This window comes from Primulina huaijiensis, chromosome 2 (assembly GCF_012295235.1).
Source record: "Primulina huaijiensis isolate GDHJ02 chromosome 2, ASM1229523v2, whole genome shotgun sequence".
NCBI classification, from domain to species: Eukaryota; Viridiplantae; Streptophyta; class Magnoliopsida; order Lamiales; family Gesneriaceae; genus Primulina; species Primulina huaijiensis.
In genome coordinates this window covers 17,693,134-17,712,364 of record NC_133307.1, presented here as the reverse complement: position 1 = coordinate 17,712,364, position 19,231 = coordinate 17,693,134, and the positions used below count along the sequence as shown (strand labels likewise).

The window sequence follows — 19,231 nt, the reverse complement described above, 5'->3', positions numbered from 1 at the left end:
TCGCTGTTTGGGTCCAGGAGTCTGTGCTGGGCTTGGTTGGGTCTGGACATGGTCCAGGGTTGGTTAGGGTCAGGTGGGCTCAGTGGTGGCTCGGCTGGAAGTGTCCTAGTTGGCTAGGAGTATTGGTGAAGAGGAAGCTCACGCACAGAATTTGGTTGCTCGGTTGCACGGATGGTGAGCGAGCTAGGGTTAAGTTCCATGGGCTGGGCTTGGTTAGAAGGGTTCCTAGGGGGGTTGGCTCGGGTTTGGCTCGACCATGGCTCGAGTAATTTGGGAGATAGCTCGGTATGTTCCATTAAGGGTCAAAAACAAAAAATAAGAAGGAAAATTGGAACCATGGGTCCACTGGTGTGGTTCATGGCTCACAAGGGTAGTTTATGAAATAAAAAGGTTATGTTTAAAATTTGGGAAGAAAATAATGAGTTTTGAATTTATCCAAGATTTAATCGCCTCTTGAATAATTAATTGAAAGACATCAATTTAAGCCGAATAAAATTATGAAAATTTATATTTAAGCCTAAATAATTATTTGGAATAAACCCATGTCGTTAAAAGTATGAAAAAGATAAAATCAAGAATTTTTACGTCTAGGGGAAAAATGGTAATTTTACACTGTGAAATAAGTAAAAGCTTGGCAGCGTCCTGAAGGATCATAATGCATGTTAAATGATGTTTTATGATTTAAAATGATGATTTTGATGAAAATATGATAATTTATGAATTATGGTAAATATGTGAAATTTATACTGTTTAAAATGCTATTTTTGGAAAGTTATAATATTGAATGATTTTAAAAGAAAATGAAAAATGTTTCTAAGGATGTGAATTGACTGTGACAATGATATATGATTTGTGGGGATGTCGTGTGGGGAAAAGACCTCAGAAGGAGCCCATTTACGAGAGAGCCTCAGAGAGAGCTCATTTATGGGAAATGGCTCCAGAGGGAGCCCGTCTATGGGAAAAGGCCCTCGAGAGAGTCCCGACGATCGTATTTTCACGGTGGAACCTAGTGCCCACTCCCATGGACCATGTGGAGCTAAGACTGCAGTCGACCAAAGGATAAATGCTAGTCACTTTTGAGGATCAAACTTCAACCAAAATGATAAAAGATTAAAAGCTTTACAATTAAAATGATTTATGATATATGATTTATGTTTAAAAGATTTTTAAATTATTTATTTAGGCTTAAATGATTTTAAATGATTTATTTATTATCAAAAGCTATTTTAAATAAAAGTATGATTTTTAAATGCTTGCGATTGTATATGTATTATTTGCTACTTATGTTTAGAACGTGCTGAGTCATTACACTCACTAGGTTTGTTTGATGCAGATTTTGATGATATATGGGTGGCGCTGACGATTGAGTGGATCGAGTGCAGCAGTACACTCACGAGGGACCTTTATGTTTCCGCACTAGCTAGATAGATAAAAGATTTAAAGATTTATGTTAATGATTTTATTAGAAATATTTTTATACTTTATTTTATTGATAGTTGATCTTTTTAAATTTCAATTTAGGAAGTTTTGGTTAGTTGACGATTTAGGATTTATCTTATGCACTTTAGATTTCAAAGGTTGATTAATTATGATTTATGAAAATGTTAAGTTATTTTATTTACTATTTTCGAGTTTATGATTTATGATTTTAAAAAAAAATTAGAGGTCGTTTCAAAAACACCTCCTATTGGCAGCGTACTCGTTGGAAATCATAACACGTTCATACATACGTAAAATCTTTCAAAACTTTTAAAAATAATCGTCAATACGTTACACAATTTAAACTCCAATATTTTTCATGCAAAATAAACAAAACATGCATCTTATGGATTGAATGATGCATCAAGGGAGTTTAGGAACGTGCCTTTGCGTTTTAGAACGCTCGAATATGCGATTGTCGCCGTGGGGTGCGAAGAAGAACGAACGGGCGACAAGGACTCCTTGTTTTCTTCCCTCAAAGTTTCGAAAAATTCAATGTGTGTGGTGTTCGGCTGATGGCTCTCCAAAAAGATCTAGGATTCTATTTTATAGATTTTAATTTGCATGATAATGGGCTTGGGTTTTGGGCTTTCAAGTTTAGGATCAATTGGGCCTACTCGTCCTAGGTAAATTAGGCCCAATAACACCTATTTAATTGAAAAATAAAATTTTATAAAAATTAGTTTTCAAAAATAATGCATTTGATATTTTAAAAGTCCCTCGTTCGCCCAAAACCGACTTCCCGGATAAAATCGAGCTCGTCTTGTAAAATAATTTGAACTCTATCATTTTTAGAAAAATTTAATCATTTTTAATAATATTAATAAGCCTTGAAAATATTTATTGAAAATTTTTTATTTGGTCTTGGTCGTCCCCAGTTTTCTTTCCCTGGCCTATTATCGAATATTCGGGTAAAATCTTTCAATTTCATGAAATCATGCACTTTAAACATTTAAGCATGTAAATTATATCAATTAAGTATTCAAAATCAATTAAGTAAAATATATATGCAATTTAAATCATTTGCATGCATACAGTTTACGTGGGTTGGCTTTTGGACGTTCAAATCCTTCCTCCCTAAAGTAAAATTTCGTCCTCGAAATAAGACGTACCGAATAATTCGGGATAGCGACTCTTCATCTCTGACTCTCTGTCAAGTGACTTCTTCCTCCGAGTGATTTAGCCATTTGACTTTGATCATCTTTATCACCTTGTTTCGCAACCTTTTTTCTCGTCTACCCAAGATTTGGGTAGGCTTTTTCCTCATATGACAGGCTTGGTGTAAGTTATAGTGGTTCAAAGTTCTATACATGTGAAGGGTTTGACATGTACTTGTGGAGCATTGATATGTGGAAGACATTGTGAACTCCTGTGAGATTAGGTGAGAACGCCACTCGATATGCTAATGCTCCCACTCTTTCGAGTATCTCAAATGGTCCAATGAATCTTGAACTAAGTTTGCCTTTCTTGTCAAATCTCATAACACTCTTCATAGGTGCTATCTTCACAAATACATGATCACCAACTGCAAACTTGAGATCTTGTCTTCTTTGGTCCGCGTAGCTTTTTTGTCGACTCTAAGCAGTTTTCATTCTTTCTCGGATCTTGTCTACCATTTCTACGGTGTGCTGAACTATCTCGGGTCCTAATGTAGCTCTTTCTTCTACCTCGTCCCAATGGATGGGTGATCTACATTTCCTTCCGTAGAGTGCCTCGTATGGAGCCATTTCTATTGATGATTGATAACTGTTATTGTAAGTGAACTCCACTAGAGGTAGTTTCGATTGCCAACTCTTTTGGAAATCGATCACACATGCTCGGAGTAGATCTTCTAATATCTGTATGACTCTCTCAGACTGACCGTCAGTCTGAGGATGAAATGAGGTACTGAATAGTAGTTTATTACCCAATGCTTCATGCATACTCTTCCAAAATGATCAAGTAAAGCGTGTGTCTCGGTCCGAAACTATAGACACTGGAATACCATGCAGTCTAACTATCTCTCGAATATATAGCTCCGCATATTGAGTCATGGAAAAAGTCTTCTTCACTGGTAGGAAATGTGCTGATTTAGTAAGATGGTCTACCATCCCCAGAATGATGTCAAACTCTGGCATCGGCAATAAGATGAGATCCACATAAACAAGATTTCCATGCAGCTCAAGGTCTATGTCTCGGATCACATTGGTGGCTGTTATCTCCTCTCCAGAAGGCAATGCTACGGAAAATGCGACATCTAGTTCAATAGTCTTGACCTTGAGGGAATTAGCGAAGGTCTCCGAAATAAACGAATGAGTAGCCCCTGAATCTATCAAGGCTTTCGTAGCAAAACCGGATATAAAAATTCTCCCTGTCATAAGCATGGTTTCTGGGTTAGTCTCCGCTGCATGGAGAGCAAAAGCTCTGCCCTGAGTAGGCAGATTCTTCTGAGGGCACTGCGGCAGTATGTGGTCTGGGCTACCACACTTGTAACACTTCTCTGAGCCAAACATACATGCTCCAGGATGGCGGCGGGTGCACTTAGGACAGACTGGATGCTCAAAAGTCTTAGGGACTGCGCGTCCCCGCTGCTGCTGGCCTCTTTTTCTTGGTGGGCAGTGGAAATGCCACTTATGCTAATGCTGCTGCTGCTGTGGAGAAGGGCGGTGCGGCATCTGGACTGGTCGCTTACCCTGGCAATCCCTGGTCAACCTAGAACGCACCTCGTCAGTGAAATATTTGGAGTAAATACCTCCGTGAAGCGCATCCAACTCAGTGTAGCCAAGTCCAGGGCTACTGATGCTCCTTCCCACCATAAGCGGGCGTCTCCTCCGAATAGATATGTTGCACAATGAACTCGGTCTACATCCCCAAGCTCCATAAACTCAAAGATAACCTCAAGGGACTTGATCCAGCCCTCGGAAATCATGGGGTCTGAGGTCCCTGAAAACTCCTTAGGACGCATCTTCATAAATCTCTCAGTAGCCTCGGGCCCTGTCGGCCTGGCTGCTCCATCATTGTTCCCCGCAAACTGTGCGAAGAACCTAGTTATCCCAGCTAGCATCTGGGCCTTCATGTCAGGTGGAGGGGGTGGAGGTCCGTTCCCCTCCTGTCTCTGCTCCTCCCTGTCCTCATGACGCGGCTCATCATCTCTCACTCGCTCAACAAGGCGTCTAGGAGGCATATTGTTCCATACATATAACCCATACGTAACTAACATGCATAATTTCATAATTTCTTTATATTTTAAATAAATACTGCATAAATAAAAGCTTTACATAAAATATTTCGTGGAAACATGCTGTTAAAATATTTCATGCTGTAAACGAAATGCGTAAAAGTGAAACTTACAGACCGAAGACGTGGCTTCGTGAGCTTCTCGAGGTCAATAGTAGTACAACCCTTTACAGAACCATTGCTCTGATACCACCTATAATGGCCTCCGGATTCGTGTTTGAAAATTTGCGGAAAAATTTAAAATTTTTCTTTTTAAATAATTAAAATGTCTCATTCATAAGATAAACTGATAAATAAAGTTTAATATTCAAAATAGCAGCGGAAGTAAATAATGTTTCAAAACGACAGCTTAAAATAATTCATTGTAATAAAAATGAGTTTTCGCAAAAATAATAAATAAACTTATAAATGAGGTCCTCGGGTCTCACTACTGCCGACTCAAGCTGGCTCACTGGTCCCCGCCCTCGATCCCGACATCATCAGTACCTACAACAATCAAGTCTAATGAGTCTAAAGACTCAGCATGCATATATCGTAAATAACAAGTAAATAGATAATAATAAAATTGCATGCGAAGTGAAAATAGCATGTCATGAGGAATTATAGTACTTGCATAACTGAACTGTAAATATCTTATCATGGATAATTATAAATACGTGCATAAATGAACTGGAAATCATAAGTGAACTGTTTGCTCAATAGAGCTCTGAAATAAAATAGCCTGTCATAATTTTGCTGAGATTATGTTCTACGCAAGTGGCCCCATGAACTGCACTGAAATGAACTGACCGGTAAGTGACCACCGGGTGAAGTAATAATCGTCTGATCAGACTAATGCCACAGTATACTGGGTGGGACCGGTAAGTGACCACCAGGATGATCTGAACTGAACCAGTAAGTGACCACCGGGTGAAGTAATAATACCATGACAGTGAAGTGGCCACAAACAATATCGCATGAATCTCAAAAATGAATATTTTTTGCACGTAATATAATTAAATAGCGTAATTAAATATCCTGTATTAATTTTTCCATATGGGTTGGATTGCTCCCAGGCTTGCTGCAACTTTACCTAATCATGAGTGACATGCAAATACTCTAACTTGACCGAAACTTCGTAATTGAATCCAGAAACGAGACAATTACGCCCTATGACTTAGTATTTAATCATGACCCCGTGCCAACCCGAACCAACACCAAACCATCATTTAGTCATGATTAAAATACTCCTAAAATGATGAAATAGTGCTCCTAAAATTACAGTACTTGAAATTTAGTGAATGGAGGCCAAAAACATGAAACGCTATTTCGAGAGTCATTTTGGCACATTGCACCGTAAATTCTCGTAGGACCTTTAAACTGATCCGAATTACAAACAGCCAAAAACACGGCCTTCCTAACTTGATGAGGTACTGTTCAGTCCAAGTCCATAGGCTAAAAGCCGACCAAGGACCCGAAATTCATCTTTGAATCGTAGCACACATGCTGTCAAAAATTACAGCAGCATGCTTGCGTTTCCTTTGCGTCGTTTGCCAGGCTACTGGCCATTGGGGCTTGAACCACCGACCAGAGCCTCTTACCAACATCCTAAGGAATGGTTTGAACCATGGCTAAGGGCCCTAGGCCAGCCACAATTCGAACCACACCAAAAATGCGACAATACTCCTAGCCGAGAGCAAACCTGCGCGCGTGGGGTATTGCTATTGTTTTGCTGTCATGGATCGTCCCAGTGGCCATTTGATTGACCATGGCACGATCTAGACATCAAGGAGTATGGTATGAACCGTGGCTAAGGGCCAGAGGCCAACCAAAATCCACACCACTTCCCAAAACCGAAACATCACCTGCAGTAAGGGGAAGGGTCGAGGGACTGTTCTTGCGTTTTGATTTAAAAACGATTACACCATGGACCAAGCCTCAGAAAGGCAACTTGGTCACGTCTTATACATGATAGAGAGGGGTTCTAACCATAGCTATAGGCCCCTAGGGCAGCCAAGATCAAGAACTTTCTCCCTTGACAGCAACAATAAAAATCGAGACTAAAAGGGGCATGTTCGGGGTGTTGCTGTCATTTCTGATTTCCAGCGGGTATGGGACTTGAATGAATGGGCCAATATGGTCCTAATACATCCTAGTACATGCCTAGGAGCAGCCTTGGGAGCCTGGACACGAGCCGAACCCTGAACCATCAAAACAACAGAAACGTGAAGCACAAGGGGAATGAAAATCTGTGCAGAATTTCTTTTTTTCAAAGGTTGCTGTCCATATTTCGTTTTTCCTGTTTCATGCTCACATAATGGTTTATAAAAATATAAATACAACTTGATTGAAGAGCAAGGGATGGTATATGCATGCCTGGATATTTTGTTTTTGAAAGGAAAAACAAACAAAAACGATGGCGTGGCGCGGCGGAGACGGAATGCTCTTTACTATCTCGTTCTTCCCTCTTGTTTCTCACAAATTTTCTCTCGGTTTTCCTCCCTAGGACTCACGATTTCCGGCTGTATAATGCTCTCAAATTTCGAGATTAGGAGGGAGGGGAACGGCTAAGAATGAAGGGAAAGTTTGCTAGATAAGGGAGAGAATAAGTCTTGAAATCTTTTGAATTTGAGAGATAATGAAACAATAATGATATCAAGAGATTTGTGGGATAATTTAGGAGTGCACTTGGTCGGTCATAGTTTCTAGGAACAAGGGAGAAAATAGCTTAATTAATTTATTTGTTGGTGATTTAAAAGTGGGGAAAAATTATCTACCAAGAAAGATTAAAGATAATAAAGAATGAGTTGTTAAACTAATTTAAATCTTTTAAAATAAGGGGAGGGCTCTACCAAATCATGGGAGAATATTGCTTAATTTATTAATTATTGGGGAATTAAAATTGTGGGGATTATTCTACCATGAAGAGATAATGAAAGATATCAAAATGGAGTGTCGCCAAAAATTTAAATTCTTTATAGTGCAATGGCCGAAATTATAAGATGATGGGAGGAGAAATGTTGCTTATTTATTAATTAAGTGAGGATTAAAAATGGTGAAGGGTTATCTCCAAGAAAAAGGTTAAGGAAAGATATTAAATAATTGGATTGACAACTATTTTTAAATTAAATAAAGAGGGCCGAAAATTTTAAGTAAAATAAAGGGGAAAAATATTTCTTAAATCTTGTATTCAATTCTTTAGAGTTTTATCTACTCATTAAATATTTTAGTGAATTAAGAAATTAATTATTGAACTTTATTTACTACTAAATCTCAAATTATTTAAATAATTTCTTAAATATTCTTTTACATTAATTTAACTTATTATTTATCTTCAATAAATTCTAGGAAGGTTTTCTCAATATTAAAATTTACCTCAATACTCCAACTCCGGTCCGGCCTCACTTAATTAACTGAAAAGATAGCAACTAAACTACTGCATAAAAATAATTAAATTTAAAGAAAAGAAATTTAATACTCATGCAATAAAAGTCATTTTAATTTAAATACTAGGAATTATGCATGTCTTATACGTAGTCTAATTTACGGGTTCTAGAACCCTTCCCCCCTTAAAAGAAATTTCGTCCTCGAAATTAAAACTCACCGAATAACTCGGGGTTCCGACTCCTCATCTCTGGCTCAGACTCCCACGTAGCTTCCTCTTCTGATTGGTTAAGCCACTTGACTTTAACTCGCTTAAACAGCTTGTTCCGAAGCTTCTTCTCCTGTCTGTCTAAGATCTGCACTGGTCTCTCTTCATAAGACAGGTTCGGAGTGAGCTACAACGGTTCAAAATTCAAGACATGCAAAGGATTTGCCATATACTTCCTCAGCATAGAGACGTGGAACACATTGTGTACTCCGGCCAGATTCGGCGAAAGAGCAACACGATAAGCTAACGTCCCAACCCTGTCGAGGATCTCAAATGGTCCAATGAATCTCGGACTGAGCTTCCCTTTCTTCCCAAATAGCATGACACCTTTCATAGGTGCTACCTTCACAAAAACATGGTCGCTGACTGCGAACTCCAGGTCTCTCCTCCTTTGATCCGCATAACTCTTCTGTCGACTCTGAGCAGTCCTCATCCTACATGGATCTTGACTACTACATCGGCAGTCTGCTGAATAATCTCCGGACCCAACTCGGCTCTCTCCCCTACTTCATCCCAGTGAATAGGCGATCTGCACTTGCGACCATCCAGTGCTTCATACGGAGCCATACCTATAGACGACTGAAAACTGTTGTTATAGGTGAACTCTACTAATGGCGAGTTCGACTCCCAACTCCCTGAGAAATCAATAACACAAGCACGGAGGAGGACCTCCAAAATCTGAATAACTCGCTCTGCCTGCCCATCTGTCTGAGGGTGGAAAGCTGTGCTAAACAACAACTTCGTAACCATAGTCGAATGCAAACTCTTCCAAAATGAGGAAGTGAATCTGGGGTCTCTGTCAGACACGATAGAAACAGGAATACCATGAAGTCGGACTATCTCTCGGATATACAACTCTGCATACTGAATCATGGTGAAAGTCGTCTTGATAGGCAAGGTGCGCTGATTTGGTGAGACAATCTACAATCACCCAGATGGCGTTTGATCCTCTGACTGACTTCGGCATACAGGTCACGAAGTCCATGGTAACATTCTCCCACTTCCACTCGGGAATAGGAAGAGGCTTGAGTAACCCTGCTGGTCTCTGATGCTCCGCCTTTACTAGCTGACAAGTCAGACACTCGGATACAAAACGTCTGATGTCCTTCTTCATTCCTGGCCACCAATACAATAACTGCAGATCTTTGTACATCTTCGTACTCCCAGGGTGAATAGAGTACTGTGACATATGGGCCTCTGATAGAATATCCGCTTGAATGGAATCACTGCTTGGAACCCATATCCTATCTCGGTATCTCACAATACCGTCACTAACTGAATACAAGACACTGCCCTTGGCCCCATCTCTCTGCTTCCACTTTGCCAACTGCTCATCTTCTGACTGACCACTGCGAATACGGTCTAGGAGAGAGGACTGAATAGTCAAGGTAGATAGACGGGGAACTCTACCTCTAGGATAAGTCTCTAGATCAAACCTCTGCATCTCAGATTGAAGAAGTCTCTGAATCGTCAAATGAGCCATCACTGCGACTTTCCTGCTCAGTGCATCCGCAACTACATTAGCTTTACCCGGGTGGTAGCTAATGTCACAATCATAGTCTTTCACAAGCTCCAACCAACGTCTCTGACGCATATTCCGCTCTTTCTGCGTAAAGAAGTACTTGAGGCTCTTGTGGTCGGTGAAGATCTGGCACTTCTCTCCGTATAAATAATGCCTCCAAATCTTCAAGGTAAATACCACGGCTGCCAACTCTAGATCATGGGTAGGATAGTTCTTCTCATGGGTCTTCAACTGACGAGAAGCATATGCTATCACCTTTCCATGCTGCATCAATACTGCGCCTAAACCGAGCTTCGAAGCATCGGTATACAAGACAAACTCACCGGGCCCTGACGGCATGGCCAAAACTGGTTCTGAGATAAGAGCTTGCTTTAAAGAATCGAAGCTCTTCTGACACTCATCGCTCCACACAAATTTCACATTCTTCTTTGTCAATGATGTGAGTGGAACTGCGATAGAAGAGAATCCTTGAATGAACTTCCGATAATATCCTACTAGGCCAAGAAAACTTCGGATCTCAGATGCATTATGCGGCACAACGCAATCTCTGACTGCTGCAACTTTCGCTGGGTCTACCTCAATACCACTGCTAGAAACAATGTGGCCTAAGAACGCCACCTTCTCCAACCAGAATTCGCATTTATTGAACTTTGCGAATAACTTATGCTTCTAAAAGGTCTGCAACACTACGGTCAGATGTCTGCTGTGATCCTGTTGATTCTTCGAGTAAACGAGAATGTCGTCTATGAATACTATCACAAACTGATCAATATACGGCTGAAATACGCGATTCATGAGATCCATGAAGATCGTTGGCGCATTCGTCAAACCGAACAGCATCACAAGGAACTCGTAGTGGCCATAACGAGTCCTGAAGGCAGTCTTGGAATCATCAGCATCTTTCACCCTCAACTGGTGATAACTGGAACGCAGATCAATCTTGGAGAATACCGAAGCTCCTTGCAACTGGTCAAATAGATCTTCGATCCTCGGGAGTGGGTATTTGTTCTTCACTGTAACCCTGTTCAACTCCCGGTAATCAATACAAAGTCTCATGGATCCATCCTTCTTCTTCACAAACAAGACTGGCGCGCCCCATGGTGAGAAACTTGGGCGAATGAACTCCTTGTCAAGAAGTTTCTGAATCTGCTTCTTCAGCTCTGCCATCTCTGTTGGTGCTAGTCGGTACGGTGCTTTTGAGATCGGAACCGTACCTGGCATAAGCTTGATAGAAAACTCCACCTCTCTCTCGGGTGACATACCAGAGACGTCATCAGGAAAAATGTCTAGGAAATCTCTGACAATGGGAACATCGGAGGCCGACTGACTGGGTGCCTCAGGAACGGATACAAAAGTCGCTAAAAATGCCCGACACCCTCTATGCATGAGCTTCCTAGCCTGGACACAGGGTATAATGCGAGGTAAAGGAAAGTACCTGTCTAGCTCGAATAAGAATTGCGTCATCCCAGGCGGTCGTACTAGAACAGATCTCCGCTGGAAGTCTATCAACACTCTGTTCCGTAATAGCCAGTCCATTCCTAGAATGATGTCAAACTCTGGCATCGGCAATAAGATGAGATCCGCATAATCAAGATTTCCATGCAGCTCAAGGTCTATGTCTCGGATCACATTGGTGGCTGTTATCTCTTCTCCAGAAGGCAATGCTACGGAAAATGCGACATCTAGTCCAATAGTTTTGACCTTGAGGGAATTAGCGAAGGTCTCCGAAATAAACGAATGAGTAGCCCCTGAATCTATCAAGGCTTTAGTAGCAGAACCGGATATAAAAATTCTCCCTGTCATAAGCATGGTTTCCGGGTTAGTCTCCGCTGCATGGAGAGCAAAAACTCTGCCCTGAGTAGGCAGATTCTTCTGAGGGCACTGTGGCAGTATGTGGTCTGGGCTACCACACTTGTAACACTTCCCTGAGTCAAACATACATGCTCCATGATGGCGGCGGGTGCACTTAGGACAGACTGGATGCTCAAAAGTCTTAGGGACTGCGCGTCCCCGCTGCTGCTGGCCTCTTTTTCTTGGTGGGCCGTGGAAAGGCCTCTTATGCTGATGCTGATGCTGCTGCGGAGGAGGGCGGTGCGGCATCTGGACTGGTCGCTTACCCTGGCGATCCCTCTCTATATCAATCTGATCTTGATCTGCAGCCAGAGCTCTGGAAACCGCAACTTCAAAAGTAGTAGGGCCTGCCACCCTAACATCGTGGCGCAAGATCGGCCGTAAACCATCCAGAAAGTGTCTCAACTTGGCACCGGCATCGTTCGCAATCAGGGGCACAAAATGGCAAACCCTCTCAAACTTACGGATGAACTCCGTAACCGTCAGATCTCCTTGTCTCAGGGTCATGAACTCCCTGGTCAACCTAAAACGCACCTTGTCAGTGAAATATTTGGAGTAAAATACCTCCATGAAGCGCGTCCAACTCAGTGTGGCCAAGTCCAGAGCTACTGATGCTCCTTCCCACCATAAGCGGGCGTCTCCTCCGAATAGATAAGTTGCACAACGAACTCGGTCTACATCCCCAAGCTCCATAAACTCAAAGATAACCTCGAGGGACTTGATCCAGCCCTTGGCAATCATGGGGTCTGAGGTCCCTGAAAGCTCCTTAGGACGCATCTTCATAAATCTCTCATAAGTAGCCTCGGGCCCTGTCGGCCTGGCTGCTCCAGCCTTGTTCCCCGCAAACTGTGCGAAGAACCTAGTCATCCCAGCTAGCATCTGGGCATTCATGTCAGGTGGAGGGGGTGGAGGTCCGTTCCCCTCCTGTCTCTGCTCCTCCCTGTCCTCATGACGAGGCTCATCATCTCTCACTCGCTCAACAAGGCGTCTAGGAGGCATACTGTTCCATACATATAACCCATACGTAACTAACATGCATAATTCTATAATTTCTTTATATTTTAAATAAATACTGCATAAATAAAAGCTTGACATAAAATATTTCGTGGAAACATGCTGTTAAAATATTTCATGCTGTAAACGAAATGCGTAAAAGTGAAACTTACAGACCGAAGACGTGGCTTCGTGAGCTTCTCGAGGTCAGTAGTAGTACAACCCTTTACAGAACCATTGCTCTGATACCACCTATAATGGCCTCTGGATTCGTGTTTGAAAATTTACGGTAAAATGTAAAATTTTTCTTTTTAAATAATTAAAATGTCTCATTCATAAGATAAACTGATAAATAAAGTTTAATATTCAAAATAGCAGCGGAAGTAAATAATGTTTCAAAACGACATCTTAAAATAATTCATTGTAATAAAAATGAGTTTTCGCAAAAATAATAAATAAACTGATAAATGAGGTCCTCGGGTCCCACTACTGCCGACTCGAGCTGGCTCACTGGTCCTCGCCCTCGATCCGGACAGCATCAGTACCTACAACAATCAAGTCTAGTGAGTCTAAAGACACAGCATGCATATATCGTAAATAACAAGTAAATAGGTAATAATAAAATTGCATGCGAAGTGAAAATATCATGTCATGAGGAATTATAGTATTTGCATAACTGAACTGTAAATATCTGATCATGGATAATTATAAATACGTGCATAACTGAACTGGAAATCATAAGTGAACTGTTTGCTCAATAGAGCTCTGTAATAAAATATCCTGTCATAATTTTGCTGAGATTATGTTCTACGCAAGTGGCCCCATGAACTGCACTAAACTGAACTGACCGGTAAGTGACCACCGGGATGAACTGAACTGAACCGGTAAGTGAATATTTTATGCACGTAATATAATTAAATAGCGTAATTAAATATCCTGTATTAATTTTTCCATATGGGTTGGATCGCTCCCAGGTTCGTTGCAACTTTACCTAATCATGAGTGACATGCAAATATTATAACTTGACCAAAACTTCGTAATTGAATCCAGAAACGAGACAATTACGCCCAATGACTTAGTATTTAATCATGACCCCGTGCCAACCCGAACCAACACCAAACCATCATTTAGTCATGATTAAAATACTCCTAAAATGATGAAATAGTGCTCCTAAAATTACAGTACTCCAAATTTAGTGAATGGCGGCCAAAAACATGAAACGCTCTTTCGAGAGTCATTTTGGCACATTGCACCGTAAATTCTCGTACGACCTCTAAACTGATCGGAATTACAAACGGCCAAAAACACGGCCTTTCTAACTTGATGAGGTACTGTCCAGTCCAAGGCCATAGGCTAAAAGCCGACCAAGAACCCAAAATTAATCTCTGAACCGCAGCACGCATGCTGTCAAAAATTACAGCAGCATGCTTGCGTTTCCTTTGTGTCGTTTGAGAGGCTACTGGCCATTGGGGCTTGAACCACCAACCATAGTCTCTTACCACCATCCTAAGGAATGGTTTGAACCATGGCTAAGAGCCCTAGGCCAGCCACAATTCGAACCACACAAAAAATGCGACAATATTCCCAGCCGAGAGCAAACTTGCGTGCGTGGGGTATTGCTATTGTTTTGCTGTCATGGATCATCCCAGTGGCCATTTCATTGACCATGGCACGATCTAGACATCAAGGGGTATGGTATGAAATGTGGCTAAGGGCCAGAGGCCAACCAAGATCCACACCACTTCCCAAATCCGAAACATCACCTGCAGTAAGGGGAAGGGTCGAGGGGCTGTTCTTGCGTTTTGATTTAAAAACCGATTACACCATGGACCAAGCCTCGGAAAGGCGACTTGGTCACGTCTTAGACATGATAGGGAGGGGTTCTAACCATAGGCCCCTAGGGCAGCCAAGATCAAGAACTTTCTCCCTTGACAGCAACAATAAAAATCGAGACTAAAAGGGGCATATTCGGGGTGTTGCTGTCATTTCTGATTTCCAGCGGGTATGGGACTTGAATGAATGGGCCAATATGGTCTTAATACATCCTAGTACATGCCTAGGAGCAGCCTTGGGAGCCTGGACACGAGCCGAACCCTGAACCATCAATACAACAGAAACGTGAAGCACAAGGGGAATGAAAATCTGTGCAGAATTTCTTTTTTTCAAAGGTTTCTGTCCATATTTTGTTTTTCCTGTTTCATGCTCACATAATGGTTTATAAAAAAATAAATACAACTTGATTGAAGAGCAAGGGATGGTATATGCATGCCTGGATATTTTGTTTTTGAAAGAAAAAAACAAACAAAAACGATGGCGCGGCGCGGCGGAGACGGAGTGCTCTTTACTATCTCGTTCTTCCCTCTTGTTTATCATAAATTTTCTCTCGGTTTTCCTCCCTAGGACTCACGATTTCCTGCTGTATAATGTTCTCAAATTTCGAGATTAGGAGGGAGAGGAATGGCTAAGAATGAAGGGAAAGTTTGCTAGATAAGGGAGAGAATAAGTCTTGAAATCTTTTGAATTTGAGAGATAATGAAACAATAATGATATCAAGAGATTTGTGGGATAATTTAGGAGTGCACTTGGTCGGTCATAGTGTCTAGGAACAAGGGAGAAAATAGCTTAATTAATTTATTTGTTGGTGATTTAAAAGTGGAGAAAAATTATCTACCAAGAAAGATTAAGGAAAGATAATAAAGAATGAGTTGTTAAACTAATTTAAATCTTTTAAAATAAGGGGAAAGGCCGATTTTTATCTACCAAATCATGGGAGAATATTGCTTAATTTATTAATTATTGGGGAATTAAAATTGTGGGGATTATTCTACCATTAAGAGATAAGGAAAGATATCAAAATGGAGTGTTGCCAAAAATTTAAATTCTTTATATGCAATGGCCGAAATTATAGGAGAAATGTTGCTTATTTATTAATTAAATGAGGATTAAAAATGGTGAAGGGTTATCTCCAAGAAAAGGTTAAGGAAAGATATTAAATAATTGGATTGACAACTATTTTTAAATTAAATAAAGAGGACCGAAAATTTTAAGTAAAATAAAGGGGAAAAATATTTCTTAAATCTTGTATCCAATTCTTTAGAGTTTTATCTACTCATTAAATATTTTAGTGAATTAAGAAATTAATTATTGAACTTTATTTACTACTTAATCTCAAATTATTTAAATAATTCCTTAAACATTCTTTTACATTAATTTAACTTATTATTTATCTTAAATAAATTCTAGGAAGGTTTTCTCAATATTAAAATTTACCTCAATACTACAACTCCGGTCCGGCCTCACTTAATTAACTAAAAAGATAGCAACTAAACTACTGCATAAAAATAATTAAATTTAAAGAAAAGAAATTTAATACTCATGCAATAAAAGTCATTTTAATTTAAATACTAGGAATTATGCATGGCTTATACGTAGTCTAATTTACGGGTTCTACATTTCTACTCAAAGCATCCGCAACTACATTAGCTTTGTCGGAATGGTAGCTAATGTCACAGTCGTAGTCTTTAACAAGCTCTAACCATCATTTTTGTCTCATATTCAAATCCTTTTGGGTGAAGAAATATTTAAGACTTTTATGATCCGTAAATATCTTGCATTTCTCACCATACAAGTAATGCCTCCAAATTTTCAATGCAAATATGACTGCTGCGAGCTCTAGATCATGCGTCAGATAATTCTTTTAATGTATTTTCAATTGTCTAGACGAATATGCTATAACTTGATCATTTTGCATGAGAACGGCACCCAATCCAAGTTTCGAAGCATCAGTAAATACCACATATTCCCCTTGCTCTGTCGGCATGGCTAAAACCGGCGCTGTAGTGAGTGCTTGCTTTAACTAATCAAAACTCTTTTGACATTCCGCCCCACAAACAAATTTCACATTTTTCTTCGTCAATGACGTCAAGGGTACATCAATGGATGAGAAGCCTTTGATGAACTTGAGATAGTAGCCAGGTAAACCCAAGAAAAACTACATATTTCCGTCACATTTTTAGGCACGAGCCATTGCTTGACTGACTCAACCTTAGATTGGTCGACCTCTATTCCCTCTTTTGACACAATGTGGCCCAAGAATGCTACCCTCTAGAGCCAAAACTCACACTCGCTGAATTTTGCATATAATTTCCGCTCTCATAGTGCTTGCAAGGTCGTCCTCAAATGCTGATCACGCTCCTCACGGCTCTTGGAATAGATCAAGATATCGTCGATGAAAAAAATAATGAATTGATCGAGATACGACTGAAATACGCAATTCATGAGATGCATGAAGATCGCTGGAGAATTTGTCAATCCAAAAAGCATCACTAGAAACTCATAATGCTCATAACGCGTTCTAAAAGCCGTCTTGTGTACATCCGACTCCTTGAGCCTTAAATGGTGATATCCAGACCTAAGATCTATTTTTGAAAATATCGAAGCTCCTTGCAATTGATCAAATAAATCTTCGATTCGAGGTAATGGATACTTATTCTTCACTATCACTCTATTCAACTCTATGTAGTCGATGCACAGTCTCATGATCCCATCCTTCTTTTTGAAAAATAACATTGGCGTGTCCCATGGAGAAAAACTAGGGCGAATAAATCCTTTGTCTAACAGCTCTTGAATTTGGTCCTTTAGTTCCTTCAATTCAACGGGTGCTAATATACATGGTGCCTTAGAGATTGGCATTGTAGCGGGCTTCAATTCGATAATAAATTCTACTTCTCTTTCAGGTGGGATGCCAGAAACATCGTCGAGGAATACGTCCGAGAAATCCTTAACTACCTTCACATTCTCAATAGATCGACTGTCAATATCGGGTGCAGATATAATACTAACAAGGAAATTTTGGCACCCTTTTTGAATAAGCTTCTTCGCACGCATGCATGAAATAATATGCGGCATTTGGTTGTTTTGTGCCGCCTCAAAGATAAATGCTTTCTCATTTGGTGGTCTAATAGATACTGTCCTCCGCCGAAAATCAATAGTGGACACATTCAGTGTAAGACAATCCATGCCCAAAATAATATCGAACTCAGGCGTAGGTAGTACTATAAGATCCGCTCGTATAATATACTTTTGCAATTTAAGTTCCACATCCTTAACCACGCTACTAGAAATCATATGTTCGGCAGAAGGCACTGTAACTCTGAATCCCGACTCTACATCTACTGGTAGGATTCTCAATTCCTTCACGAATGATTCAGATATGAAAGAATGCGTCGCTCCAGAGTCTAGTAAAGCGTAGGTAGCTATTCCCGCTAGCAATATTTGTCATGGTAAAATTTGTATTATTATCGATTTCGGCCATAAAGTTTAGAAATTTTATATCATCTATGCCCTTCTAGTTTTCCTTATTAGTATCTCAACCCCTTAGATTTTTGAAAATTACTAATTGTCCCCTTTTGAAATTCTGAAATTGCTATTTTAGTCCAAGGAGATTTCGAAATTTCTAGTTAACCCCTTAAGCTTCATAAATTGATGACCCCCTTAAGTTTTGAATTTTGCATTTAAGCCCCTAGAAATATCAGATATTGCCATTTAACCCCTAAGGAGTTTCGAATTTATCAAATTTTCCTCAATAATTTTTGAAAATTGCTTTTTAGTCCCTTAAATTTTCAATCTTCTACAATTTGATCCAAACAATTAGTGATTGCAAGAATTTAATTCCTTAAACCCTAGAATTTTTGTAACATGCAATTCTAATTCGTGAAGTTCCATGCATCTCAATTCAATTCTAGCATTCATGCTTATTATCTCAAGAAATAAGACAATTTAAAATGCTTGAATAGTCGGGGTACCTGTAATAAGTGTAGTGTCTGGCTCTGCTTGCTCAGCATGCATCACATATGCCCTTCTAGCCGTAGGTTGCTTGAGCTTTGGGCAATCGCCAGCCTTGTGTCCCATCTCTCCGCACTTAAAGTACTTGTAGGTGCCTCACATGCACTTACCGTATGATGATGATTGCACTCCTTTCATTGTGGCTTCTCAGCTGTCTCCGAGACATTTTTTTAGATGGTTGTCCTTGTGGTTTTGGCTGTCCCGATCTCTTAGATGGTCCCGTATAAGGCTTCTTATTATGCTGGCTAGCTTGTTGGGCACGATTCCTCTTGCGCTGTATCTCCCAATCAATGTCCTTCAGTGACTGCTCGGCTCGAAAAGCTTTAGCAACGGCCGTAGTATAATCAGTACAATCAGTGAGCATCATATCGCGACGGATGGTGGCCCTCAATCCATCAAGGAAGTGTTGTAGCTTCTCCATAGTATCATTAGCAATCAATGGCACAAAGTGACAGCCCCTATCAAACTTCTGCACAAACTCTTCAACAGATGAATCTTCCTGGCGGAGAGTTATGAACTCCCTCTTGAGCCTAGAACGAACGTCAGAAGTGAAATATTTATCGTAGAATACTATCTTGAAGTCCTCCCAAGTCAATGCCACCAAATTTACGCCTCGCTCCGCTTCCTCCCACCATAAGGAAGCGTCGTTCTTCAACAGATAGATGGTACAACGAACTCGTTCAGCGTCCCTCATA

The 19,231-nt window shown here is 40.4% G+C and overlaps 1 protein-coding gene across 1 annotated transcript; it reads right to left on the bottom strand.

Annotated features, from left to right (window-relative positions):
* Positions 1–16,613: 16,613 nt before the first annotated feature.
* LOC140957006 (uncharacterized) lies at positions 16,614–18,602 on the bottom strand. The gene is made up of 3 exons (XM_073414044.1): positions 18,497–18,602; positions 17,196–17,956; positions 16,614–16,796 (listed from the first exon to the last, which is right to left on the bottom strand). The coding sequence occupies exons 1-3, from the start codon at positions 18,600–18,602 to the stop codon at positions 16,614–16,616; spliced, it is 1,050 nt and encodes a 349-aa protein (XP_073270145.1).
* Positions 18,603–19,231: the final 629 nt, after the last annotated feature.

Coding starts and splice junctions, on each gene's coding strand:
- LOC140957006 (XM_073414044.1), bottom strand. CDS start 18,602: ATGGGACACAAGGCTGGCGATTGCCCAAAGCTCAAGCAACCTACGGCT. Junction 17,957..18,496: donor AGACACTACACTTATTACAG/GTACCCCGACTA, acceptor AAATATTGCTAG/CGGGAATAGCTACCTACGCT. Junction 16,797..17,195: donor ACTACATAGAGTTGAATAGA/GTGATAGTGAAG, acceptor TTTTGGCTCTAG/AGGGTAGCATTCTTGGGCCA.